The sequence below is a fragment of the Magnolia sinica genome, chromosome 3 (genome assembly GCF_029962835.1).
Source record: "Magnolia sinica isolate HGM2019 chromosome 3, MsV1, whole genome shotgun sequence".
Classification (NCBI taxonomy): domain Eukaryota; kingdom Viridiplantae; phylum Streptophyta; class Magnoliopsida; order Magnoliales; family Magnoliaceae; genus Magnolia; species Magnolia sinica.
Genome location: NC_080575.1, coordinates 16,029,767 through 16,056,761, shown reverse-complemented (window position 1 = coordinate 16,056,761; position 26,995 = coordinate 16,029,767). Strand labels below are relative to the sequence as shown.

Sequence of the window (26,995 nt, the reverse complement as noted above, 5' to 3'; positions counted from 1 at the left end):
TCCCACGGCAGCAGGCAGAACCCACTGGACACCAAATTTATAACAGATGAGCTCAAGACTGAGGACATCGTATTCTAGGATTAAGGATATAATTCCTCTTATATTTCACCAACTATGTGTTTTGTTTTGAAAAACAAAGTAGCTCCTAATTTTTGTTTAATAGTTTGGTTGATCACTGAACACATATTAAATGATGGGAAATTGGTGAAATGGGGTACACTATCTCAATATTTGCACTATATCTCTAGGACTTGATTGCATGAAGCCTCTCGTCCACTTCTACTTTATTATGTTTGTTAAAAATCCAAACACTTGCTTTAAAGTGTGATTCTAGTACAACTGATCAACTGCTTTGATTAACAGGTCGCCATCCACCTCTCGCCCGAGATCAAAGTCCAGATCAAGATCACCCATCAAGTACCGGCGCAGCCGACGGTCTCGCTCCTTTTCACCTCCAGTTCGGTACCCAAGAGATCGGAGATCCAGATCACCATTCAGATCTCGCCATCACAAGAATCATGTTAACGAACGACGACCATATAGAGATGTTAGGGATAGCTATAGCAGAGGTGGTCGACGGAACTGGGATCGGGAACGGGAACTGGAACAGGAAAGATCACGGGATCACTATTCTTCTGTTTCAAGGAGACACAGAAGTAGGAGTATGAGTCCTCGGACAAGAAGATCATCTTGGGCTGGTTCGGCATCTCCAAAGCGTCATAGAGAAAGTGTGAGTCCTAGAATGAGAAAATCATCTCGGGCTGCTTCGAAATCGCCAAGGCATCACAGAGAAAGTAGATCTTCTCCAAGACGTAACCATGAGCCCACCTCTCATCGTAGTAGGCGCTCCAGATCTAAATCTGCAGAGGGTAGACGTCGATCTGATGATGCCAAAGATATGGGAAAGTCTGGAAAGCCAAAACAGGATCATGGAAAACTTGCTAAAAGTAGGGATGACGTTGCAGAGCCCGATCTTTTTGTAAAGGATCCGGAAGACTCAATGGAAGGTAGAACCACAGATTCACCTACACCAACTCATAAAGAGAGCTCCTTGTTTCCTGAAGACAGAGCCTTAAAAGATGAGAAAGATGTAAGTAAATCTGCAGAGGGTAGGCATTATTCTGATGATGTAAAGGATACAAAGAAGTCTGGAAGGTCAAAACCGGATCACAGGGAACTCAACAAAAGTAGGGATGTTGAGGAGCCCGATCTTGTTGCGAAGGATCCAGAAGACCTGAGGGAAGATGGAGCCACAGATTTGCCCACACCGACTCATAAAAAGAGCCCCTTGTTGCCTGAAGACAGAGCCTTCAAGGATGAGAAAGATGCAAGTAAACATGAAACGTGTGGATTTGATGATGGAAATTCTGCGAAAACTGAGGCTGCCATTAAGAATGAAGATCTTCTTGAGAACAGCTCAATGGATTTGCTTGAAGATAAAAGATCTGCAAGTCCACCAATATCTAAATCTCGCAAGGAAAGCTCAGCATCTGCAGGAGACAGACCCCGTACTGGTAGTGATGATTTAGGCAGGCGCAATAAGTCGTCCCGAGAGTATAGAAAACGTGAGAGAATTGATTCCATAAGGGAACAAGATTCTCTTGCTGATGATTTAAGCAGGCGTGATAAGTTGTCCCCGGAGTATAGAAAACGTGAGAGAACTGATTCTGTAAGGGAACAAGATTCTCTTGTTGATGGTTTAGCCAGGCGTGATAAGTTGTCCCCGGAGTATAGAAAACGTGAGGGGGCTGACTCCACTAGGGAACGGGATTCTCTTGTTGATGATTCCAAATATTCAAGGGAAGATAGGAGGGCTTCAGATTCCTCAAAGTCAAGATCTCACAGGAGAAGCTTAAAACCTTTGGAGGACGGATCCTCTAGGGGCAAGGATGATCGGAACAGGCGGGAAGAGTCAAAACGGGAGTACGTAAAACATGATAAAACTCATACTGTCAGGAAGGAACGTAATTATCTTGACTATGACTCATCAGATTCAAGGGAGGACAGGAAAGTGAGTTCATCAAAGCGAAAGACCCATGTGAGAAGTTCCCCATCACTGGAGGATGGAACTTCCAGGGATCGAAACAGGCGGGAAGAGTCAAAGCGGGAGCAAGTAAAACATGAGAAAACTCGCCCTGTCACGAAGGAACGTGATTATCTCGAATATGACTCGTCAGATTCAAGGGAGGACCGGAGAGTGAGCTCTTCAAAGCGGAAGACCCGTACAAGAAGTTCCCCATTACTTGAGGATGGTACTTCCAGGGATCGAAGGGATCGAAAGGATCGTAATAGGCACGAAATGTCGAGACGGGAGACCAGGAAATCTGCAAGAACTGATCACTCCACCAAGATGGAGGATTTTAATGATGGCAATTTGGAGGGATCAAGGCAAGATGAGAAGGTTCCATATTCCTCAAAGTTGACTACTCAGAAAAGAGATTCAATGTCCGAGGACGATGTAACCTCTATGGATGTGAAGGATCTCAGTGGGTGTGAAGTGGCAGACAGAAAGCTTGCTAAGACAGATTCAATTATCAAGGAACAGGATTGCATTGGCCAGGACTCAGCTGATCTGACAGGTGACAGGGTTTCAGATTTCCCAGAGTTGATGGTTCAAGGAAGTTCGACACCAGATGGTGGGCGGTCTAGGGGTGCAAAAGGTCGAAGCAGGCATGAGAAGTCAATGTCAGAGCAGGGCAAGTTTGAGAAAACTTGCAATGTCAAGGGACGAGATTACAGTGATGATGATTCAGTAGACTCCAGAGAAGAGGACAGGAAGGCTGCAAAATCTCCAATTTCAAAGGCTCAGAAGAGAAGTTCGATGTCGCCAAAGGATAGGAACTCTATGGGCACAGAAGACGAAAAGCCTCGTAAAAAGCCTAAACTGGAGCATGAATCTGTCTCTGGTTTTGGAGTTTCACTGGCCAGAGATGATGATGAGTATGGCTTTCATGACGGAAGCCCAAGTCTGCATGTGGGGAATTACCAGGATTCTGCTAAACTCAGTTCACCAAGTCCAAGTTCGAATGATCATGTCTAGTTTTTTAAGAACTAACATGATGGAAGTTCTGCAATGAATTTCCACTGGTACTTGTGACTTTGCTGTGGTCTTTCCTGTTTCCCTAAATTTGTGCCTGTGTTTGCTCTTTTTGCAGGTCCATGAAGAACTGGAATGAGAATCTTGATTGGTTCGAGTATTTTTGAGGACTATCTTGCTCCCTGCATCTGGGATTGTGCTGGATTCTATTTAATGAAAATGTTATAACTGCTTAATGTATGACAGAAAATGCATTTCACTTGGCTGGTGAAACTTCTTTATCTCGCATCATTGTTTATCTTATTTTCATTAATTTTGGTTTTTCTCTTTAAAGATTCCTCAGTGCTGTGTTAAACCTTGATCGCCTTGATCTCAATTAGGCCTAGGAATTTAATTCTTGGACTAATGCAGGGGGTGTCTGCTGTAAATAAGTCGCTCGTTGATTGATTTTTTGGAGGGAGGAATCAAGCGATTCTTTTGCTGAGGTGCATCACTTCTCCACATGGCTCATGCCGTTAAATCTGCCAAACTTTGCAGCTGCTTTCTGTATTGGTTTTGTCTTTGAGTGTGTGTTTCCATATGCTGCATGTGGTGACTCCTGTTAAGACCTTTGTTTTGTTTTGTTTTTTTTTCTTTTTCTTTTTTCTCTTCTTTCTTTTTTCTTTTTTGGTGGTTTCTCGCTTTGGTGGGTCACAGGGTGCTGTTTTATGAGAGACCAAAGTGAATGCTCGGCTTCATATATCTGTTGATCATGTAAGAATTCAATAGCTTATGACGATGATGCGTGAGAAGGCTAAACCTACACCATAGGTTTGATTTCCAGGATGCATTCTTATGGATGTTAGCAACTTAGCACACATGACAAGTCTAATTTCCTCTCCACATAATGTGTTGGTTGGTTGAATAAGAACTGGAATTTTCTTATGTTAAGCCATTCTAAGATTTGCAATGGTGGGTTCGTGTAAACTGCCTTTAATGGTGTTATGGTCCCCTGTCGTATCCGGAACGTGTGCAGGTGTTTACTTGATGGATTTCCATTGGAGCTTTTTAGAGCAAGTTGGCAGACTTCACCTTCTCTGATTGTGGCAGTAAGGTATGCAAACCTGTTTGGATATAGAGTCTTAGGTTTGTAATTGAGCACTTTTAAACCAACCCTGTAATTTTTCTGGAGAGCATTAACTGGGGTTTGCTCAGGGTGAGAACTTAGTTCACAATTTCCAGTATGAGTTTTTTTTTAATTATAAAAGCTTGTACAATATGTTTTAAAACATGGTCCTTTCACCCTCAACTTTATTTATTTTGTTATTATTATTATTTTTGGAGTTTTTCTTTTTTCCTTTTCTTTTAATTTTTTCTTTGGTTAGGTAGGCTGCTTTTGAGGCAGAGTGAAACCAGATGCTGCTCGGTTGAACTTAAGCACTCCAGTCTCACCGCTTAAGAGCAGATTGGTTGAGTCCTAGTTTCTTTTATATGTGATTATTGATGAATAGCATTGCGGCTTTTGACAGGCAATTTTGTTCCGTCTGTTTTTGATGTGCCAATTGATCCACCCTTTTGTTAACCACAAGAACTTCCGCTACATTTTTTTTGAAGTTCCCTTTCCAATAACAATTAAAGAATGCTGGTGATAGACTTCAGGTAGATCATCAAAACCTTCCCTGTTTATTCCCAAAATGATAGGAATAGCCTGAGTTTCAAAAGGGTTTACCAAAAATACCATTTGGGTGTATTTGGAATAGTGGAAATCACCAAATCGTGATCTTGTTGCTTAGCATTAATATTGAGGTCCAAATTGCAATTAGGTTACTTTTAATTTGGGCTTGAAAGGATTGCAACTGTGATTTTAGGGCTTTTCCTTGTTATGAAAATACTTGGACCATTATTATACTTTTGCCATTTTGTCATGTTTAAATTGATTGTTCATGATTCATCCACGTATGCCTCAAAACACATGGCTCCTTGGTTTAGTTCATCCTTTTCATCATGTAAGCTTTATCCAATCACATAGAGTAAATGGGTCCTATCTTCCAGGCTAAACATTTTGTTTGCTCAGGCAGCTATCAATCCCATTATCCCTGTAGTTGTTGTAGCTACTGCAGGGATCCCAAGCCTCTTCCTCTGTTTTGAAAAACCATTTTTCCTCCTTTAATTTTATATGCTAAAAAAGGAAAAAAATTATCCCAACTAATTGGGGTTGGCTACACAAATCATGTTATGCTGTTCCAGTATCAAGGACCATGTCCTCAATTAAATCCTATGTCATTTAAGTATTTTCTTACTACCTCCAGCCATGTCCTTTTGGGCCATCCCTTAGTCTTTCTAGAGCCTTGAACTAACTCACTACTCTAGGTGGTGCACTTTTTGGTCTATGTTGACATTGGCAAACCATCTTAAGTCTAAACATTTTGTTTGCTGTTTCTTGTATTTTTCAGGAGATTAGGATCCTATCTTCCAGACTGAATATTTTATCTGCTTAGGCAGCTATTGATTCCATTATCCCTGTAGATGTAGTAGCAACTGAGGGATCTCACAACCCTTCCTCTGTTTTGTAAAACCATTTTTCCTCCTCTAAATTTATATGCTAAAAGAGAAAAAAGATATCCCAATTAATTGGGTTGGCTACACAGATTATGTTCTTCTGCCATTCCACTATCAAGGACCATGTCCTCAGTTAAATCCTAGGTCATTTAAGTATTTTCTTAATACCTCTGGCCATGTCCTTTTGGGCCTTCCCTTCATCTTTCTAGAGCCTTGCACTTGTGCCAACCCACTACTCCTAACTGGTGCACTTTTTGGCTCCATTGCACATGGCTAAACATCTTAAGTCTTACTTTCCCTCATCTAATTACGTATCGATGCTACTCTCAAGTCCCCTTGAATGCATTCATTTCTAATTATACCCTGTCTTGCCACTCATCCGTCTCAACATCCTCATTTCGGCTACACTCGTCATGGGAACATGTTTTTTTATTTGTTCCTATCCAGGGGTCATCTGGATGCAAATAAGATCTCACTTATGTAATACTGTTTTACATAGGCAAAAAGTTTCGCATGTAAACTGTTTCATTCTGTCATGTTTGGGTATTGCTGAAGTCTTTAACCGGGTAAACTGTTTCTTTTTGAGTATTGGTAAAATAATCATCATCATCATTGGCTTTGGTGGGGTTGGCTACATGAATCATGTTTTGCCATTCCACTCTTATCAATGCCAATCATCAGTCAAACCATAGCTTATAAGAGTCTTTTTCTTACTACCTCCACCTATGTCCTTTTGGGCCTCCCCCTTCACCATGTTAGAACATTTTTTTCTGGAAAGATGATATTTTATTAAAGGAATGAGACAGACTACAAGCATAAGGAAAAGAGAAGAAAACAACTACAAAAACAAAACCCGCCGAAAAACAAACAACCTCAGTCTCACAACTGAGGCCCACGAACCTCAAAAACGCAAGGACAGATCACGGAGCCCAATCCCTAAACAAAGATAGGACTCGAGAGAAAACTCCATCCATAGAGAGGCTCCTGTTACGGAAACAGTGATTGTTTCTCTCCGCCCAGATTGCCCACAGAACTGCCAATAGAATCACCCTCCACTTCTTTTTCCCAAAACCACCCCCCCGTTCCAATTGCACAACAAGACTTCCATCGACTTCGGCATAAACTAGGAAATGCCGGCCAGATGAAAGAAACTCCACCAAATGTCAAGGGAGAAGGGACAGTGGATGAAAAGATGGTCCACAGATTCGTCATCCCTCAAACAAAGAAGGCATACACTCGGGATGGGAAGGCCTCTTCTTTTAAAGTTATCAATAGTCAAAATTCTGTTCCTACCAGCCAACCAACCAAAAGCATCCACCTTAGGAGGCAAGCTGTAGGACCACAGCGGGGCTGTGTGGAAGGAGGAGGAGATAGCAGGCACAGACAGGGAGTTGTAGAAGGATTTGATGGTGAAGATCCCTGTAGCCAGGAGAGACCACCTAAAACCATCTTCAACTCCAGGGGAAAGGCCAATCTGCTGCAAACGAGAAATAATCTGAGTAAGCTCAAGAATCTGGGAATCAGACAGACTACGTCTAGTTGGGGTAAACCACGAACCATCCCCAACATGCTCATAGAAGCAATCGCTAACTAGAGTATTTGGGTTAGAGGAGGCCATGAACAAGCCGGGGAAGGAGTCCGCAAGCGTGGAGTTCCCATCCCGGCAATCAAGCTAGAAGCTGATGTTCATACCATCACCTAGTGAGTAGGAGCATCTATCAAACACCAGAGGGGCAATCCTTGCGATACCTTTCCAAATGGAAGAAGCATGGTAAAGAGAGGATTGCTTTAGCCACAACTATCTGCCTCCAGAGATTATTTTTTTCAAAAGAAAATCTCCAGACCCTTTTAGCAAGCAGAGCTTTATTCATAGTATCGAGGTTTCTGATATTGGCTCCCCCTTCAGAGTAAGGGACGCACACCTCAGAGCATCTGAGCAGAGGAAATTTACCACCCATATCCCCAGACCGCCAAAGAAACTGTCTGCGGATTTTATTGATTTTACCGATCACCAATCTCAGGCAATGGAATAGGGAGAGGATGTAAGTAGGCAGATTGGAAAGAGATGCCTAAATCAAGTTTAGTCTACCTCCTAGAGACCGAATATTCAACTTCCAGGATGAAAGCTTATTCTCCATCCTTTCAAGCAATCTATCCCACAAATGAAGAGGAGGTTTACCCATGCACAAAGGCAAACCAAGGTAAAGAGTCAGAAGGGAACTCACCTTACAACCAATGGAAGAGGCTAATGAGACAGTCACCTCATGAGAGATATTTATCCCGAAGACTTCACTTTTAGCTAAGTTAACCTTAAGACCTGAAACAACTTCAAACTAGCAAATGGTCATCCCAAGATAGGTCACTTAAGTTTCATTAGCTTCACAGAAGAGCAGAGTGTCATCTGCAAACTGAAGTGAGAAATCGCGAACTGAAAAATTTCCACCACAAAACAAGAGAAAAGACCCTTATCCTGACCCTTAGAAATCATACCACTAAGGGCTTAAAAAACAATAACAAAAAGGAAAGGAGACAGCGGGTCCCCCTGATGAAGGCCTCTAATCGACCTAAAATAACTAAAAGGAGAACCATTGATCATGATTGAAAATTTGGGGAAAGAGATACAAACTCCGATCCAAGTCCTTCATTTGAAACCAAAGTCCAATCTATCGAGCATATAATCCAGGAAAGCCCAATCCACATGGTTTATATACACTTTCTGGAGGTCCAACTTGCAAATGATCCCAGCCTACTTAGACCAGACACATGAATGAAGACACTCATTAGCAATAAGCACACAATCCCAAATCTGGCGATCATCAACGAAAGAAAATTGAAAAGGGGAGATAATAGATGGAATTACCTTCCTAAGCCTCTGACTCAAAATTTAAAAATAATTTTATACAGGCCTCCAAGGAGGCTGATAGGGCGGAAATCCTTGATCTCCTGCGTACCTTCAATTTTAAGAATCAGAGCTAAAAACGTGCTACCAAAATCAGAAGTGAAACTATTGCTCTCAAAGAAATCCCAAACAAACGCAAACAAATCATCCTTCAATAGCTCCCAGAACGATTGGAAAAAGGCAATCGGGAAACCATCAGGGCCAGAGGCTCTCTTTGCCAAGGCTAACAATAGCCTCCTTAACTTCATCTAGGTCCAAATTTTTCTCAAGGAACCTGACATCCTCATCCCCCAAAGATTGGAAAGGAAGGTTATCAATACGAGGACGATCCACCTTATCAGCCGATAGAAGCTCCGAATAGAATTTAACAATGGCTTCAGAGATGGAATTTTTATCTGTAACAGGAGCATCGTCAATAGAAAGAGAGGAGGTGAAATTGGATCTCGCCCTAGAATTGGCCATATTATGGAAAAACTTTGTATTACGATCACCATCCTTTAACCAGGTGGCCCTAGACCCTTGCCGCCACTTAATCTCATCTTCTTTGAGCTTGGCACAGTAGTCCGAGGAGAGGGAGTTCCTTAACAGAGCATCCTCCCCAGACATCTGGCCCGCTTCTTCCCCTAATATCGAGATCCTGAATGACAGCTAACAGGAGATCCATCTCCGCTTCTCTCTGGCCAAACACTTCTTTGTGCCAAAGCTTGAAGCGATATTTCAGGCATTGAAGTTTTTTGAACAAAGAGAAACCAGCCTGACCCTCAAAATGAAAAGAATTCCATCACTGGGCAACGAGATCTATGAATCCCTGGACTTCAAACCAAGCCAGCTCAAAACGGAAAGGTTTAGTGCCCTAGTTTATCTCACTAGTTTTGAGTAAAATTGGTCAGTGGTCAGAAACCAGTCTAGGGTGACTCCTTTGACGGGCAAAGTTGAACCGGTGGATCCACTCTGGGGAAACTAAAAATCTATTGAGGAGAGACAAAACAGAAGTAGAGCGACCATTTGTCCAAGGGAACTTCACAATCCCCATGGGCAAATCCACCAACCCATGTTTGCCCCCCCAATCAGAAAACACCCACATCGAGGACGAGATCCTAGAACCATTACTTTTTCAAAGGTAAAACGAATAACATGCCCAAACCATCTAAGTTGCAGGTGTTGGAGCATTTCACTTGAACAACTCCTAACTGGTTCAGAATCAGTCTCCACCGCACATGGCCAAACCATTTAAGTCTACTTTCTCCCTTATTACCTATTTGGCATGGTAACAATGTCTGAACCAGGTTGTTTTTTCACAAATTTTCTTTGGATTTCAAACTGAAAATGGATATGCAGAATGCACAATTCTGGGGCTTCACCTACGGATGCTGTTTCAGAAAATACAAAGGTTGGGTTGATAAATTGCATGAAATTTCGTGTCATCTTTAGGGTGTAACTGGGCCACCCAGTCATACATGTGTGATCCGAGCTGTTCATCAGGAGGGCTTCGACTGCATCCTGTCCCATAAATGAGGCTGGTGCAGTTGTCAATTGTGCTGCATGTGTACAGTAGACTGTAGACTCCAGCCATTTTTTGCCCATTCTACATGGCCCACTTAATGAGCTGGTTTTTCAATATTTGTGCCATTGCATGTGCATGATTGAATCCAGTGAATGATGAATGGCCGGATTCTGCACATTCCCTAAGCTGGCACCTGCGAACTACAAATAGCATGTAGGATCAACTAGTCATTATCCTATAACACTGTTCAAGATATATGATTATCTCAGGTCTCGTCCTTTTTCCCCCCCTTTTTTTTTTGTTTTGTTTTGTCCATTTTCTTTTGGTTAGGGTAAGCATATGGAGGAAGGGGGTCCAAAAGGAGAAGCCCTGGGCCCTTTTGGGCTGCCAGTTGATGGACTTTAACACCCCCTTGCACGTGCATGCTCGCGCTTGTGTAATGTTCAGTAAATAGTTTTTCAAGTGGTCCCAGCTCTGGAGGTGTAGGCTTCTCTCTCTGTTCTTGGATTTGACCCCATATAGTACAGGGCTTTTATTGAAAGAGAAGCTCATTGCTTCCTGCCTGAGTGGCAAATGATGTATTATTCCTTTCGATATATTCATTCCATCACATCAAATGGGAGCTTCACCTTTGATGCTGGTTTTTATTGAGAAAATATGAGCTTGCATTATGATAATCCATAAAGCAAGATGTGTGCTGATTTTGTGACATAATTACATGATTGTGGACGTCTATTGGACGGTTGAAATTATCATCATCATGGAAGTCTTATACCAACTAATTGGGGTATGCTACATGAATCATTTTCCGTGATAGAAATGAATATTGATTTTTTTTGTTTATTTATTTATAAGATCTAATGGTCTGGATACAGGAAACAAGTATCTAAGAATAAGAGTGTTAGGTTTGTCCAACCATTAAGATTCTGATGTGATGATCACTTACATTGGGTCCTGCAGTTTGGATGGCTCAAGCTGACTGCTTGCCTATGCGAGCTAGGGTCATTGGGCTGAATCTCAGGCCTGATAAACAAATGGGTTGGGGTTTTGACCCACTGCTGCCAACCTCAAAATAGGTATCGGAGGGGCCAGGCCTGGACTGTTGTTGTTGCCCTAAAATTTGAACTTTTTGGGTTCTGGGCTACTCAAAATTTGTAATCTGGCCCAGTCCTTTTTAGATGCTGATTGCATGGTCCACCTGTGATGGCAGTACTGAGGGGCTCGCCTCATGTACACGTTGTCCATTTTGTTAGCTCATTGTAGACCAGGGCCCAAAATCGAAGTGGGGCCCACGGTGGTGGATTGGCAGGTTTCCTAGGGCCCATGGAGATGTTATTTGTCATCCAACCTGTTCATAAGGTAACGCAGACTTGGATGAATGGACAACACAAATATCAGCTTGATCCAGAACTTTTCAACGTGGGTGTTCATTCCCCATTGTTTCCTGTTGGATCTGCTTCATTTTTGGTCTCATGCCCTAAAATGAGCTGGCAAAATGGATGGACAGCATGGATATAAACCACACACATCACGGTGGGCAAAATAATATCTGAGCAAGTGACACAATTATCTAAACCTTTCTTCTGCGTTGCGTGAAGTTGCATTCCAAGATCCAAACCGTATGAGAACTGGGCACCTTGTGAGACTTTTATGGGCGATGATCACTTTTGAGCTGCGGGGCCCACCGTGACATTTGGGTGCCATCTAACCAGTCCATTGGATGTGCCCCATGCAAGTTCTATATGCTAAAGTATTGCTCGATCCACAATGCAAGTGGACCTCCAGAGAAACTTCAGCTGGCATGTGGATGTGGGAGCGTGCACGAGATCTGCATATGAGTGTTCCACCAGCTTGAATGGAAACACCAAAACTCGTAAGATGAGCCACACCACGTGAATATGTAGGTTTTAGACGTGACTGTCCATTGCTCCCTGTGGTGTGTCCCACCTGAGTTTTGGTCCTGGACTAGTACGATTCATACACATCACGGGCAGGCCTTTCACGGCTTGAACGTGAACGTATGGAAAATATAACATGATTAAAGGATTTGGGCGTAGACAAGTCAAGGGAGTAGTCCCATATCTCTCAATCTGGATCCCACCTTGTTGTCTCTGTGACATCTAAGCCATCCATCAGGTGCACTCGATGATCTGCTTTGGTGCCAAAAATCAACCTCATAGACAACTTCGGTGGGCCACACCACAGGAACAATTGAGATGTTACACCCACCAAAGGCTTGCATGTAGGGCCCATATGGTGTGTATTTCTCATCAAACCTGTTCCTCAGGCATGGCTCACAATTGCATTTTTTTTTTCCTGTGCAATTGAATGAGGGTTTTCACCTCATAGATTAAGTGGATTTCATGTATACTGCGTGATGGGCCCTACAGAACCTTGGTGTTTGCATGATGTGTAAAACAGGTGTTGTTCTACATGATTTCAGTCTCCACAGCTAAGCTGAGAGTGTCTCCTCAAATATGGAAAAGAAATGTAGCACAGAGAGATGTGAGAGAGAGAGAGAGACGTGTGGATGAATCCTAGAACCATGGATATACGAGACTATTCTCTCTGCAATAAAATGCAAATCTAGGTGTTTGGAATGATTAACATCTTCACATCAAATAACTATATATTATGGTTGAAAAACAACATTGAAGACTTAACACGCTATCAAAATTATATACCTTGAATAGGGACCTTGGTTCACGAATTCAAGAGCATATGCATCATTGTATTATCCAAAAACCATCTCCAATGCTCTGTTTTGCTTTCTATAACTTATGAAATGAAAGACAAAATTGCTAGACAAGTGATGGGCCCATCCCATTAACAACCCTAATTTAATTTTAAGTATTGAGGGGGCAAAAGTTTTGGATCAAACTGATATTCGTGTTTTTCCTTTCATTCATGTCTATGTGGTCTCATGAATGACATATAAACATCACCGTGGGCCCTACCAAGGTTACAACTGTGGATATCATTATTCGCACTGTTTCTTTTGGTGTGGTCCACTTGATCCTAGGATATGCTTCAATTTTGGGCGTAGATTGCGTCCTAACCCGCCCCTCTCCTGCTGGTAATGGGGTGATCTTTGAGCAGCCACCGTGATGTATGGGTCTTATCCACACCGTCTATCCATTTTTTTGTATCATTTTAGTATTTGAGCCCAAAACTGAGGTAGATATAAGGCTTACGTGGACCACACCAAAGGAAGCACCGTGATAGCGATTCTCACCGTTGAAACTTATCTAGGGCCCACCGTGATGCTTATTTTCCATCCAACCTATTCATAAAGTTACGTAGAGCTCGATGAAGAGAAAATACAAATATCAGCACCATCCAAAACTTCTGTGGTCCAGTTTTCAACTGTAAGAGTTTAATACCCAGTTCACATACGCCTTTGGGCTTATATCCTAAAATGATACGAAAAAAAATGGATGGACGGTGTCGATAAGACCCATACATCACGGTGGCAACTCGAATCTCGTGCCCCGCGTCCTCAATTTTGGTCTCAACCGCTAATATTAGCTGTAAAAACCAATAGACGGCGTGGATAAACCACATGCATTCACAGCAGGGCCAGAAGAGTTCACTCAGTACGATGAAAGTGTACGCAATCCGATTTCGGTGGAAAGAGAGATCGGTCTCGGTCTCGACAGCAGCGAGCGCGGGATCCTGGTGGCGTACAGTAGCAAACTCTGGTCCATGACTCCATTTCCAGTACGCACCTGCAACCGCAAGACACTCCCGGCGTAAAATAGCAAGCCCCGATCCATCTCTATCTCTGAGCATCAGCAGAAGAAGAACCTAGAAACCGCGTTAGCAGAGGAGGAGCATTTTGGGAATGGGGATTTTCAGAGGCTGGCGTCTGTTATTCTTATCTCTTCCTCTCCTTGTCTTCGTTCCCCTTCTTTTCTCAGGTTCTCTCTCTCTCTCTCTCTCTCTCTCTCTCTCTCTCTCTCTCTCTCTCTTCCTTCTTTTTGCCGGAATTCAATCCAAAACTCGTTTTGCTGCATTTCCCCAGTCTCAGAATTACACCGGAAGCCCAATCTAGAGCAAGATCTAAGCAAAAATCATGCCAAGAAATTCGATCATCTCGTGCTGGGCCCCGCTGCTGGCCAAGGCCTGCCCAATCGCCTCCAATGTCAAGGTTCTTTCCTCTCTCTTTCTAATCTCTCTACTCTCGCCAATTTTACCAGTTACGGATCTAATCTGGTATTTTCATGTAAAATCTTTCAAAAGAGATCTGGTATTTTCATGAGTTCACATTGAGCTGATCGAATTGTGTACATGTAGTTTAAAAGAGTTGAAATGATTTTCTCATGTTCCAAATGAGAAAGAGCCCTCGGATTGTGGTTACATTCCTTTCAAGCCGAACTTGTAACGAATGTAATTTCAATTTGGAGCTGAATCTGATGCAATTGCACCATGTCCACAAAAGGCCCAGATTCCTTTTGGTTGTTTCTATGTTAAGGGCCTGTTTGGATGCCTGTAAGTTGGCTAAAATGTAAGTGACTTACAGGGAAGTCACTTATAGGTTGTGTTTGGGGGAGAAAATGCACCTGTAAGTCACTTACAAGCAACTCTACTAAAAAATTGGTGGGGGATGGGGGGTGAGAAGTCACTTCCCTGTAAGTCACTTATAGGCTCAACGGTCGGATGTTTAAAAAGAGGGGAAGGGGGAGAAACGCACTATCGATCAGCTTCTTTAAGGGCCTGTTTGGATGCATGTAAGTTTTTTAAGTTGTGACTTACAGGTTATTCCGTTTGGATGTAAGCTGTAAGTTAGCTACAGGTAAGTTGGTTTTTGTGTTTGTGTAACCTGTAAGTTAGTTACAAATAAAAAGTTGTATATTCACACCGAGCAGAGCTTGGATGAGGAAATTGTTCCAAAATGTTATAATCACATAAGAAATCTTGACACCAAATATGCCGAGATCTTGACACCAAATATGCCATTTTATTAAGTCCATCTAGATGAATATTTAAGCCAATTATTAAGCTAAACCAATCATCAAGTGGGTCATAAAAATGAGCATATGAATTCAAAATGCCCACAATAGCACTAGATTACATAATCAGATGCTACAATTCGAATTCATGGCTCCCTAATCTAGACTATTGATTTGGTGGGCCCCACTCAAATAGGGCCATGTAAAAGGCATATGAAACGAGACAAGATCAATTGCTTGAAGAACAAAAGGTTGCATAGGGACACATGGACAGTCCAATCAATTGATTCGAACCTTTCCATCATGTTCAACCCATAATTAATGAACCATTAAGCAAAAATACACCAATCAAATGATTGTAACCATCCAGTCAATAGCCAAAAAATTGCCAGAAAATGGACAATAAAGATTGTTTATGGAAATAATAGGCCCAATCAAGAATTCCAAAGATCCATTTGGAGGGACCATAGTTGATTGCTTATGGTGGGCCTGAGGAAGTTCTGAATGGTCGACGTTCAATCACCATTATTTCCTGTGATGTGACCCACCTGAGATTTGGATATGCTCCATGTTTGGGCCCAAGTGCTAAAATGAGTTGGCAAAATTGATGGGCGGCATGGATATACCAAAAATACATTAAGGTGTGGGCCCCACTATCACAACCTCACCGAATCGGGCCCACTTGAAATAAAAGTTTTTTTAAAAAAGCTCGTAACCCTAAATGTCAAAGAGGGAAAAATAGGCGTATGACGATCCTAATTGCAGAGAGAGAGAGAGAGAGAGAGAGAGAGAGAGAGAGAGAGAGAGAGAGAGCTTGCTGGAGCATTGTTGTCATGGAGGTGAGAGAGAGAGCTTACTGGAGCATTGTTGTCATGGAGGTGAGAGAGAGAGCTTACTGGAGCATTGTTGTCATGGATGTGCGTTTCCCCCCTCTTCTCCTCGTTTTAAAAAATCAGACCATTGGCCTGTAAGTTACTTACAGGGAAGTGACTTCTCACCCCCAGCCCTTGGAAGTTTTCTGGTAGTTTTGCATGTAAGTAACTTACAGATGAATTTCCTCCCCCAAACACCACTTGTAAGTGACTTCCCTGTAAGTCACTTCCCACTTACCTAACTTACAAGCATCCAAACAGGGCTTAAGAGGGGAGGGAGGGTTTCTAGCTCTCCATCCTCCAATCTCTCTCTGTCTCTCCCTCTTTGCAATTGCTCTCTCTCTCTCTCTCTCTCTCTCTCTCTCTCCAATTGTTGCCGCTCTCTCCTCTCCCTCTCTCGTTCTCCACAAACAGGTAACCCTAGCAAGCCCTCTTTCTTTCTTCTTCTTCTTCTTCTTATTTATTTATTTAAAAATTTTTAACCGGTATCTTGCTCGGAACCAATGATGTGTGCGGGACCCAAATTGTGGGGCCCACCTTGATGTGTGCTTCTTATATCTTCTTCGTTTATACGTTCTTCCAGCTTATTTTAGGCCATGTACCAAAAATGAAGCAAATCCAAATCTCAGGTGGACCACACCACAAGAGAAAGTGGTCATTCATTGACCATTATTTTTTTTGGTGGGACACAAGTTTTGGATCAAAATGACATTTGTGTTTTTCCTTCATCCAGGTCTGGATGATCTTGTCAATAGGTTGGATGGCAAATAAACATTATGGTGGGCCTTAAGGAGTTTATAATGGTGGGTGTTCAATGACCATTGTTTCTTTTGGTGTGTTCCACCTGAGATTTAGATCTGCTTCATTTTTGGGCCCATGGCCTAAAAAGAGTTGGCAGAACCAGTGGACGGCACAGATTTACCATTTAATGTCTTAAGGTGGGCCCTACTGTCATAGCCAGGTAATAAATCCTGACGCAACTTGGCTGCGACCCTGGAACCAGCGATGTGGGTGGCACCCTGACATTGGTTCCCCACCTCGATGTATTTGTTTTACATCTATGCCATCTATCAGTTTTACCAACTCATTTTAGGGCTTGGTCAAAAAAAATGAAGCAGATCCAAATCTCAGGAGTAAGTGGTGATTGGACATCCACCATTAATAACTTACAGGCTACCCAAATACAAAAACCAACTTACTTGTAAGTGAATTATAACTTACATCCAAACATGATTACCTGTAAGTGACTTTCAGCTGTAAGTCACAGGCATCCAAACAGGTAATAAGATATGTCATTAGATTTTCTTGTTTTATTGCTTTCTCATTCTAGAGATCTTTTAATGCAAGGGCATTTTCACACCGGGCTTGAGTGGGGTGGCCTGTGGGATGCAGGGGCACACTTGGGGTGGGCGGCCCGTGTGAGGCGGGTGGCTTGTGTGAAGCGAAACCCATGTGAAGTGGGGCTTGGGGGGGGGGGGGGGTCGGCCGAGGTCCAAACCCATGGGATGTGGGGCTTGGGCTACGAGATAAACGGATTGATTTGTCATGCTCTATCAATTTGAGCTTTTAAAGCAAGTGGTTAGATGTCCTGAATCAAAGTGGTATCAGAGCGGGAGGTCTCGTGTTCGAGACTCCTTGCCGGGGGTGATTAATACATGGGCATTTTCACACGGGCTCGAGTGGGGTAGCCTGTGGATTCCAGGGGCTCGTGTGAGTTGGCCCCCACCCGTGTGAGGCGAGCCCCACCCATGTGAGGCGGGTGGCTTGTGTGAAGCGGAACCCATGTGAAACGGGGCCCACGAGGGGGGTTCGACCGAGGTCCTAATCCATGGGATGTAGGGCTTGGGCAATGAGATAAAAGGATTGATTCGTCATGCTCTATTAGTTCAAGCTTTTAGAGCAAGTGGTTAGTTGTCTTGCATCATCTTTCCTAGCAAGGAGTTCTTATTTTAAGATCCTTTAGATTCTGTTAGAAACTTTTCAAGAAGGGAAATCTTGTGGCCTCTCCTTATAAATATCTGTTTCTTTGTTTCTCTATGGTAGTAGTGTTACGGAGTTGTGACCTCTAGTGCAAGACTAGAGGGTTGTTGAGCTTGCTCATAGTCATTGCTTCTTTTATCAACTTCTTGTGTATGGATCTTCCCACAATTATGTGGTTTGAACTTTCAATCTGGTGCGTTGAATGTCATTGCAATTAGTATCTTTCTTGATCTACCTGAATATTAATCCAAGCACAACAATTAGAACTTGGTCATTTGCACTTTCTAAGGCACAAGGATTAAAAATTGGTTTTGGTGTACTGCATCAGTCACCATCAAAACTGAGATGTATTGCCCATATTGTCCCTGATACGCATGAGCATTTGGAAATACTTAAAAGTTGCATATGTGGCATACAAGTAATATGAATTTAACCATCTAGATTATGGGTCACAATGTACATTTATCATGAACAAAACGTTTCACTTATTTGGTTACCTGTCTGCTTGGTGAGCATTTATTGGTTGGTTAAAGTACAAATATCGAATGGTCCTATTTCAACGAATAAGTGTCCAAGAATAAGAGGTTAGGATTCTTCAACCAATTTGCTTTTCGGATTTTGACTCAGTAACAGTGGGTTCCACAACTTGTTGATTTAATTTGAGTTACCTCAGCCATGTGTACACTTTACAAGTTAGGATTTCCCCTGGGACATATCTGAGGGAAATGATTCCCCCAGATCAACAATCTGGATCTTTTATTGGAATGGGAGAAGGTTTCACTGTTGATCATGGAACCAAGACCACCGCGTGTAAGTATGGTACATCAGGACCCTATAGTTCCTCCGTCTCTTCTACTGCCAGAGAGTAAACATGAAGGCAAAATGCTATGAATATCCGCTATGTCAATTATATTTGTACTTTCATTGCTCACAAAAAGGCAAACTATGACATGCAAACATTTCATCTATGGAGGGAGGGGATGGAGGGACTTTTTATTTTATCATTTCTTGTAGTTCTTGTTTACTCGAAGTTTGGATCACATATCATGCCCTGTGTCTATCCTTTAAAGGACAATATCTTATGTTCTTATTATAGAAGTCTATGATTTATCCTATTTCTTGTATTTGTATTCTTATGTTTATTGTCCATTGTTAATGGAATTTTTTTGCGTGAAAGCGCATATGCATGCCTCCTCTATTATTAAGCCTGTTTATCTCATATTGGTTTCTCTATTTATTGATTTTTATTTTTATTTTTTGTTGTTGTAGGCCTTAAAGCTCTGAATAAGACGCATTCTTTGCCCTCATCTCGTATGCTTAGTTCTAGTGACAACATTTCTTTTGTCACTGTCTTTGCAGTCTACAACAGTTCTCAGATTGCATGCAGGGATGACAAACTATGTAATACAGTGATTGTTGGGAACGCTTCATATAATAAAGTGGAGAGGTCAATGGCTATTCTTGATACTTTCATTAACTTCATCCAGGTATATTACAAAAACAAGAGGTTTCATGCATTAGATTAACATGCTACCCTTTTGGCCTCATTTACTTGTAATTTGTTTGTCCTGCTTGTTGAGAGAAAGATTCCTTCTCGACCACACACGCAGCAATATCGGAATCAAAAGAAAGCAGAAAAAACGCAAACCACAACACAGAGATTTACATGGTTCCCTTTCGGTACGTCCACAAATTCACGTCAATCCACTATGCTCAAAGGCAAAAAACGAAGAAGCAACTCTCAATACAAATGACGGCTTTCTCTCTCTCATACAATAGAATATATATACCCTAAATGAACTAGGATTTATGTAAAAATTCTATGTGAATTTACGAAATTGCTCTCTGGGCCGGGGGCTACACCTCCGAACCCCCAAGGGGTGATATTCCCTTGCAACCCCCAAGCTTGACCCACTAAAGTGATGGTTGGATGAGCAATACACCTCTGATGATCATGCTTCACATATCTTGACAATCTCCCACTTGGAGATTGATCATAAGCAATCTTCCACTGAATATGTTGCATTTGTAAAAGGCCATACCTCCGTAGAGAACTCGACGTGAATCTCCTCCTAGTCTTCAAGCTTGAAGACCAACATAAATTGAACATAACTTCAGTTTCTCTATAGTAACCACCTTGGTCAACATATCTGCAGGGTTTTGACTTATATAAGTCTTCTCTAAAGTAAATATCCATCCTCCAAAAGTGATCATATGAAATGATATTTGATGTCTGTATGCTTGGTTCTTAAATGAAAGGTTGAATTCTTTCCTAGATGAATTGCACTTTGACTGTTACTGTAAAACTTATAATTTTCTTGCTTCCTACCCAATTCTTCCATATCCTTAAAAGTCTTTGTTGCAGCAACATACTCTGCTTCTGTCATCGAGATGGTAACAATTTTCTATAACTGTAAGACCCAACTAACTGTTGCACTACCCAAAGTAAACACATAGCCTGTAGTGCTCTTTTTGTTATCAATATCCCCTGCTAGATTTGGATCAACTATCTCTGCAAACTAATTTCTGACCCTCCATAGCACAATGTTGCATTAGTAGCACCTCTCAAGTATCTATAACACCTCTCAAGTATCTGAGAATCCCTTTGACAACTTCTCAATGTTCCTTCCCTAGGTTGTTCACAAACCCGCTGACAACTCCATTGCATGAGCAATATATGGGCTTGTGCAAACCATGACATACATTAAGTTGTCAATGGCCGAGGCATATGGAATCTTAGCCATGTAGTCACGTTCTTCTTCCGTTGTTGCACCCTGTTCCTTTGAGAGTCTAAAGTGGCTTGCTGAGGGAGTACTAACTAGCTTAGCACCTTTCATATTGAATCACTTGAGTACTTTTGCAACATATTCAACCTATGACAATTTCAACTTCCTGTTTCTTCTATTTCTGCTGATTCTCATACCAAGGATTTGTTTTGCAACACCCAAATCCTTCATTGCAAACTTCTTAGACAGCTATTCCTTGAGATTTGAAATCTCATGCATGCTTGACCCTACAACAAGCATATCATCTGCATACAAAAGAAGTATGAGATACAAATTTTCAAGTTTCTTGAAATAACAACAGTGATCAGTATGGCATCTCTTAAAGCCATTAGTAGACATAAAATTATCAAACTTCCTATACCACTGTCTTAGGGCCTGTTTCAAACCATATAAACTCTTCTTAAGTTTACATACCTTGTTCTCCTTGCTAGGTGTAACATATCCCTATGGCTGACGCATATATGTCTTCTTCAAGATCGTCATGAAGGAAAACTGTTTTTACATTTAATTGCTCTAAGTGCAAATCATCTTCAGCCATAATGCTTAAAACTGATCTAATAGTAGAAATCTTAACAATAGAAGAACAAATTTCAATGTAGTCGATACCTGCCTTCTACTGGAAACCTTTCGCAACCAACCTGGCCTTGAATCGCTTAGTACTGTCATGCTCTTCCTTCAATATGTAAACCCACTTGTTATGTAAAGCTGCCTTTCCCTTCAGTGACTGGATCAAGTGCCATGTTTGGTTTAATACCAGAGAATCCATCTCATCATCAATGGCCTACTCCCACTTATTCCTAATCTCAACCTGCAAAGCTTCTTCATAACATTCTGGTTCACCATTATCAGTCAGTAACAAATAATGCAAAGAAGGAGAATAACGGATTATAGGTTTACTAACCCTAGATGATCTCCTCATAGGAATAGGGGTTTGAGGTTCTACCTGCATATTTTCATCTTGGGGCCTAAAAATCATTGTCAAGTATCTCATTAAGTTCTACAAACTCAGTATGCTCATTTTTCTCTTCTTCCTGTTCTAATTTATGCTTATGCATGACAGTTTCATTGAATACCACATCCTTGCTCCTAATGAATTTTCGATTTTCAGCATCCCAGAATCGATAATCAAAATCATTAAGGCCTTATCCAATGAATGCGCACCCTCTGGATTTAGGATCAAGCTTGGTCCTATTTTCATAATCAATATGAACATAAGAGATACAACCAAATACCTTTAAATGTAACAACTTTACCTCTTTTCCAGTCCATGCTTCCTCCGACAATCCACCATCTAAAGCAACTGAGAGTCCTCTATTAATTAAGCAAGCTGTTGTATTTACGGCATCTGTCCAAAATTGTTTAGGTAATCCAGCATGGATTCTCATCCTCCTTGCCCGCTTTACAATGGTTCTATTCATGTGCTCAACATTCCAAAATCGATAACTAAAATCATTGAGGCCATATCCAATGAATGTGCACTTCTGGACTTAGGATAAAGCTTGGTTGTATTTTCAGAATCAATATGGATATAAGGGACACAACCAAATACCTTTAAATGGGACAAGTTTACTTCATTTCCAGTTCTTGCTTCCTCTGGCAATCCACCATCCAAAGCAACTAAGGGTCCTCTGTTAATCAAGTTGTATTTACAACATCTGCACAAAATTGTATAGGTAATCCAGCATGGATTCTCACTCTCCGTGCCCGCTCTAGAATGGTTCTGTTCATGAGCTCAGCTACACCATTCTGTTATGGCGTTCTTGGAGTCATTTTCTATCTCTTGATTCCATTAATTGCACAATACTCCTCAAACTTGTCATCGCAGTACTCTCCGCCATTATCTGATTTAAGACACTTCAACTTTAGGCTTGGTTTGTTCTCAGCCAAAGCTTTCAATTTCTTGAACACATCAAATACTTCCGATTTACGCTTTAAGAAACAAATCCATAATTCTCTACTGGCATCATCAATAAATGTAAAAAAAGAAGAAGAGAGCCATTGAGAGAGGATACCTTAGCTGGTCCCCACACATTAGTGTGAACCAGTTCCAACCACTCTAAATTTGGAGTCCTTCCGACCTTCGAAAAGCTTACCTTTCTCTGTTTTCCATGGATACAATCGTCGCAAAAGTCAATATCAACATATTCCAGCCCTGGTAAGTTTCCTTTCGAAAGTAGAACATTTATTCCCTTTTCCCTCATGTGCCCAAGTTTGTGATGCCATATACACGTGTCCACCCCTGATGATGCAACTGCAATAGAACCATTAGAGCTGGAAATCAAGTAAAGAGTGCCTTCTTTCTTTCCCCGAGCAATTACCATAGCCCCTTTCATGATTTCCACGAATCACTATTGAAGCTCGTCACGTGTCCAGAATTTGCATGCTGGCCAACCGAGATCAAAATACTTTTTACATTTGGAACATGCCTGGCATCTTTCATCTTCAGCACCGTCCCATTCAATTGGTTTATCTCAACATCTCCCTTTCCAACAATAGAGTAGGGTTCATCATCTCCTACATAGACTTTCCCGAGATTATCTTGCACATAATTATGAAGAATATCCCTAATCGAAGTAGCATGAAACGAGGCACCGGAATTTATTATTCAAGAATCATTACAAGAAAATAATCAAGGAGGTAAAGATTATGTAAACATCTCTGAAGAAAGTAACGAGGCACCGGAATTTATTATCCAAGAATCAGTACAAGTATCGAAAGACAGAATTAGGGCATCAGAAATACTTTCTTCAGAGATGTTTACATAATCTTTACCTCATTGATTATTTTCTTGTTGTTTCTTCGGAGCTTTATAGTCCCGCTTCATGTGCCCCCTTTTGCCGCAATTCCAGCAACCATCACTCTTTCCTTGTAGAGGCTTAGATGATTTGTTCTTTTTCAATCTCGACCGACCATGATTTTTGTTTCATCTGTTTGGTGTTCATCCACTTTCTTCAACATTCAAAGCATTCTCTGATGTTTCACCTGAAGATCCCTAGACTTTCCTCTGAGATTCCTTACTTAGAATGAGGCTTACAACATTATCATACTTAAACTTCGTTGATTTGGTAGAATTGCTCACAACTACCACCAAATTGTTCCAGTTGTCTGGCAACGCTGATAAGATCAGAAGAGCCTTGATTTCATCATCAAAATTTAAGGCCTGCGGACTCTAATTGGCTCGTTACTGTATTGAACTCATTGAGATGCTCGGCCACATCTTCGCCATCAAACATCTTCATATTGAACAACCTCTTCATCAGAAGAACCTTGTTGGAAGCATAGGGTTTTTCGTACATCTCTGATAGGATTGCCATCAGATCCTCCGTGGTCTTTTCCTTCGAGTTGTTGAACGCAACAGATTTCGCCAAAGAAAGTTGAATCTTTTTTAAAGCCTTTTTGTCGAGCACGTCCCAGTCGCTATCAGACATCTTCTCTGGTTTCTTCGATTTTCCTGTAAGAGAAAGAGAGAGATCCTTCTGATAGAGGTAATCTTCCATTTACATCTTCCATAATCCGAAATTCAAACCATTGAATTTTTCAATTCTCACATTTCCTTCTTTCGACATTGCTCCTACTCAAACTAAGAGCTCTGATACCAGTTGTTGGCAGAAAGATCCCTTCTTGACCACACACAATAATATCATAATCAAAAGAAAGCAGAAAAAAGGCAAACCACAACACAGAGATTTACGTGGTTCTCTTTCGGTACGTCCACTGATTCACACCAATCCACTATGCTTAAAGGCAAAAAACGAAGAAGAAGCTCTCAATACAATGGCGGCTCTCTCTCTCTCTCTCTCTCTCTCTCTCTCTCTCTCTCACGATAGAATATATATTATCCTAAACAAACTAGGGTTTACTTAAAATTTCCATGTGAAATTATGAAATTGCCCTCCCAGCTGAGGGCTATGCCCCCGGACCCAGGCTCGACCCACAAAAGTGATTGTTGGATGAGTAGTACACCTTTGATGATCAGGCTCCATAGAGCCTAACACTGTTGAACCTATGTTAGTGCCTCTGTCAAATCAAAGAGTAGTTTCCTTAGTAATTTCATTTGTGATCCTAATATCTTTCCACAAGGGTTATCTTTCAAAAAAAAAAAACTTTCCCCTAGGGTTGCATTTCATGGCATCTTAGCTTCAGTTTCACCTTTTTGGTCCTGTTACTATCTCATGGGGCTTGTTGTATGTCTCTGTTTCTGACTAGCTCCTCTGTTAATAAAGAACCAGTTGCATTTTCAGTTTTTTTTCATTTCTTTTCTTTTCCTGTGGTTAGATATCCTAGGTGTCTGTTCTCTCACCAAATTGGTCTGGAACTTCTCTAATTTTATTAATGTTAAAACTTCTATGGATGAGATGAGCATTATTATATCTTCTATGATCAGATAAACATCTATTCTTTCATTACATACTCTCTCCTGGACCTTCATTTCTTGATCCAGCATAGTGGATCATGTTATCCAACAAACTTGAAGAAGTTGGAGCTATTTTCCAGTATAAACTTAGTCATTGCTACAACGGGATGGTAAATCTGGTGGGCCTTCATTCAAACATCACACAGTAACATTCAAACATCACACAGTAACCATGCAGTTAGTGCACTCCAAATGGATGGTTAAAACAATCAACCAATTAGTGTATGTTTGCATGATAATCCATCTTGGTGGACCACTGGTCGCATGGCTTCAAGCACCAACCATGCGCCCACATGTATGGTGGAGATTGGGACTGCAGAACAAGATGTTGGCCCTTAAGTGATAGCCTTCCACTGACTTTTGGTATAAGTGAGTTACACAATGAACTGAGCTATCTAGAGCTCTTTGTAGTGTGATCCTACATCAGCAGTTGCTTGACATTTTTTCTCATATGTAGTCTTTTGCAGGTGTCAGTGCCCAAAAGCAATGTAGTCATTCTGAGTGATCCTGCTTCTGAGCTTCCAATACACAGAAATAATGTCCATTTATTACACATTCATGGCGACTATTCGCGAGAGAAGCTGATGCTTCAAAGAATCAAGTCTTACATTGTAAGGATACTCCGCACCTATGGTTAAATACATTTATGCAGCAGTTGATGATCTGGCTTTTCTTACTTTAAAGTTTAAATGTTGGTAGCGGCCTGTTGTTGTTGGCAAACACATGGTTAGTTCAATTAAAAGACTGATTTTTTATATTTGTGGAAATCATAGCATAGGGAAGAGAAGAGAACAAGGGAATGTGTCTTTTAGTATCACGTCCCACTCCCCTTGATTTATTAATAAAATTTTCGTAATGACAAAATTGCCCCACTAGCACAATACACCCCTGTACGCAGTGTGGGTTGCAAGGTATTCTATAATGGTAATGGTGACCCCATTACTGTTCTGATACAGGCTGTAACTTAGGGATTTTTCTTTTTGGGAAAAGAAAACTATTTTGGCCCTGTAACGGTCCATTAGGGTGACATTACTGGTCAATTTATCACTGTTACTGTTACGTAACCGTTTTGGTATATCGAATACCTTGGTTATATGTCCCACACTCTGTACCAAGGTATTCAATAATGGTAACGATGGACGTAAGAGCCACTGCCGTTACTGATATGTTTTTTAAAAAAAAAAAAAAAACCTATAATGGCCCCATAACTGTATCGGCTCCGTAATGCTCCGTTACGGGCTTCTTCTTTTGTGTGTGTGTGGGGGGGGGGGGGGGGGTTGGTTACGTAACCGTTTTTAAATACCTTGCTATATTATATAACGGATAGAAAAGTGAGGCCCACACTTGCACACATGTGAGGAACCATTTAGTTATACAACCCCCAATACATCAACATAAAAACTCCTCCTCAAACTGGTGAATAGATATCACCTTGGAATAAACTTACTCAAATTGATTGTGTGCAAGTGCTTTAGCGAACATATTTGCAACAATACATCAGCATCAAAACGCCCCCTCAAACTGGTAAATAGATATCACCTTGGAATAAACTCACTCAAATTGATTGCACTCAAGTGCTTTGGTGAACATATTTGCAAGTTGATTTTGAAATTTAACGTTTGGAGTTGGCATCTTATTGTTGGAGATCCTCTCACGGATGAAATGGTAGTTGACCTCGATTTGTTTGGTTTGCAGTAAAGTTGTTAATCACACTAACTCACAAGTCAATATCTGGTAGTAGATTGCATTTCATATGGAGATCCAACCCAGTCTACACCAGAGTAGGCCTTCAGTATGATGATGATCATTAGCCCATATAAGATTCCCTCCTTGCAGTTCCTTTTAGATACCATAAAATACAAACCACATAATCCATATGCAGCCTTGGAGCATGAATGAATTGACTCACAACACTAATGGCATAAGTTAAATGTGGACAGTGATGGTCAAGTAAACAAGTTTGCTGATCAATCTGCAATATTTTCCTAAGTCTTCAATCATTTCCCCTTGATC

The 26,995-nt window shown here is 41.3% G+C and overlaps 2 protein-coding genes across 6 annotated transcripts in view; both read left to right on the top strand.

The window, feature by feature from the left end:
* The window catches only part of LOC131239606 (uncharacterized), a 36,879-nt gene extending 26,187 nt beyond the window's left edge, over positions 1-10,692 (top strand). Inside the window, exons 4-8 of one of the 3 annotated variants that reach the window (XR_009168292.1) lie at positions 364-3,274; positions 3,449-3,522; positions 3,734-3,847; positions 4,053-4,130; positions 10,309-10,692. Coding sequence is in view for 1 of the 3 variants with exons in the window: in XM_058237386.1 (XP_058093369.1) it covers positions 364-3,040 (2,677 nt within the window). In the remaining 2 variants the exon portion in view is untranslated. Of the gene's footprint in view, positions 1-363; positions 3,329-3,448; positions 3,523-3,733; positions 3,848-4,052; positions 4,131-10,308 lie in introns of those variants that run through there. The other 2 variants (XR_009168291.1, XM_058237386.1) reach the window with 2 other exon arrangements.
* Positions 10,693-13,579: 2,887 nt separating this feature from the next.
* Positions 13,580-26,995, top strand: part of LOC131239605 (uncharacterized) — a 36,777-nt gene continuing 23,361 nt past the window's right edge. Inside the window, exons 1-4 of one of the 3 annotated variants that reach the window (XM_058237384.1) lie at positions 13,580-13,898; positions 14,003-14,128; positions 19,142-19,269; positions 25,450-25,593. In XM_058237384.1, coding sequence (XP_058093367.1) covers positions 13,823-13,898; positions 14,003-14,128; positions 19,142-19,269; positions 25,450-25,593 — 474 coding nt within the window. In that variant the 5' untranslated portion in view covers positions 13,580-13,822. Of the gene's footprint in view, positions 13,899-14,002; positions 14,129-19,051; positions 19,270-25,449; positions 25,594-26,995 lie in introns of all 3 variants that reach the window. The other 2 variants (XM_058237383.1, XM_058237385.1) reach the window with 2 other exon arrangements.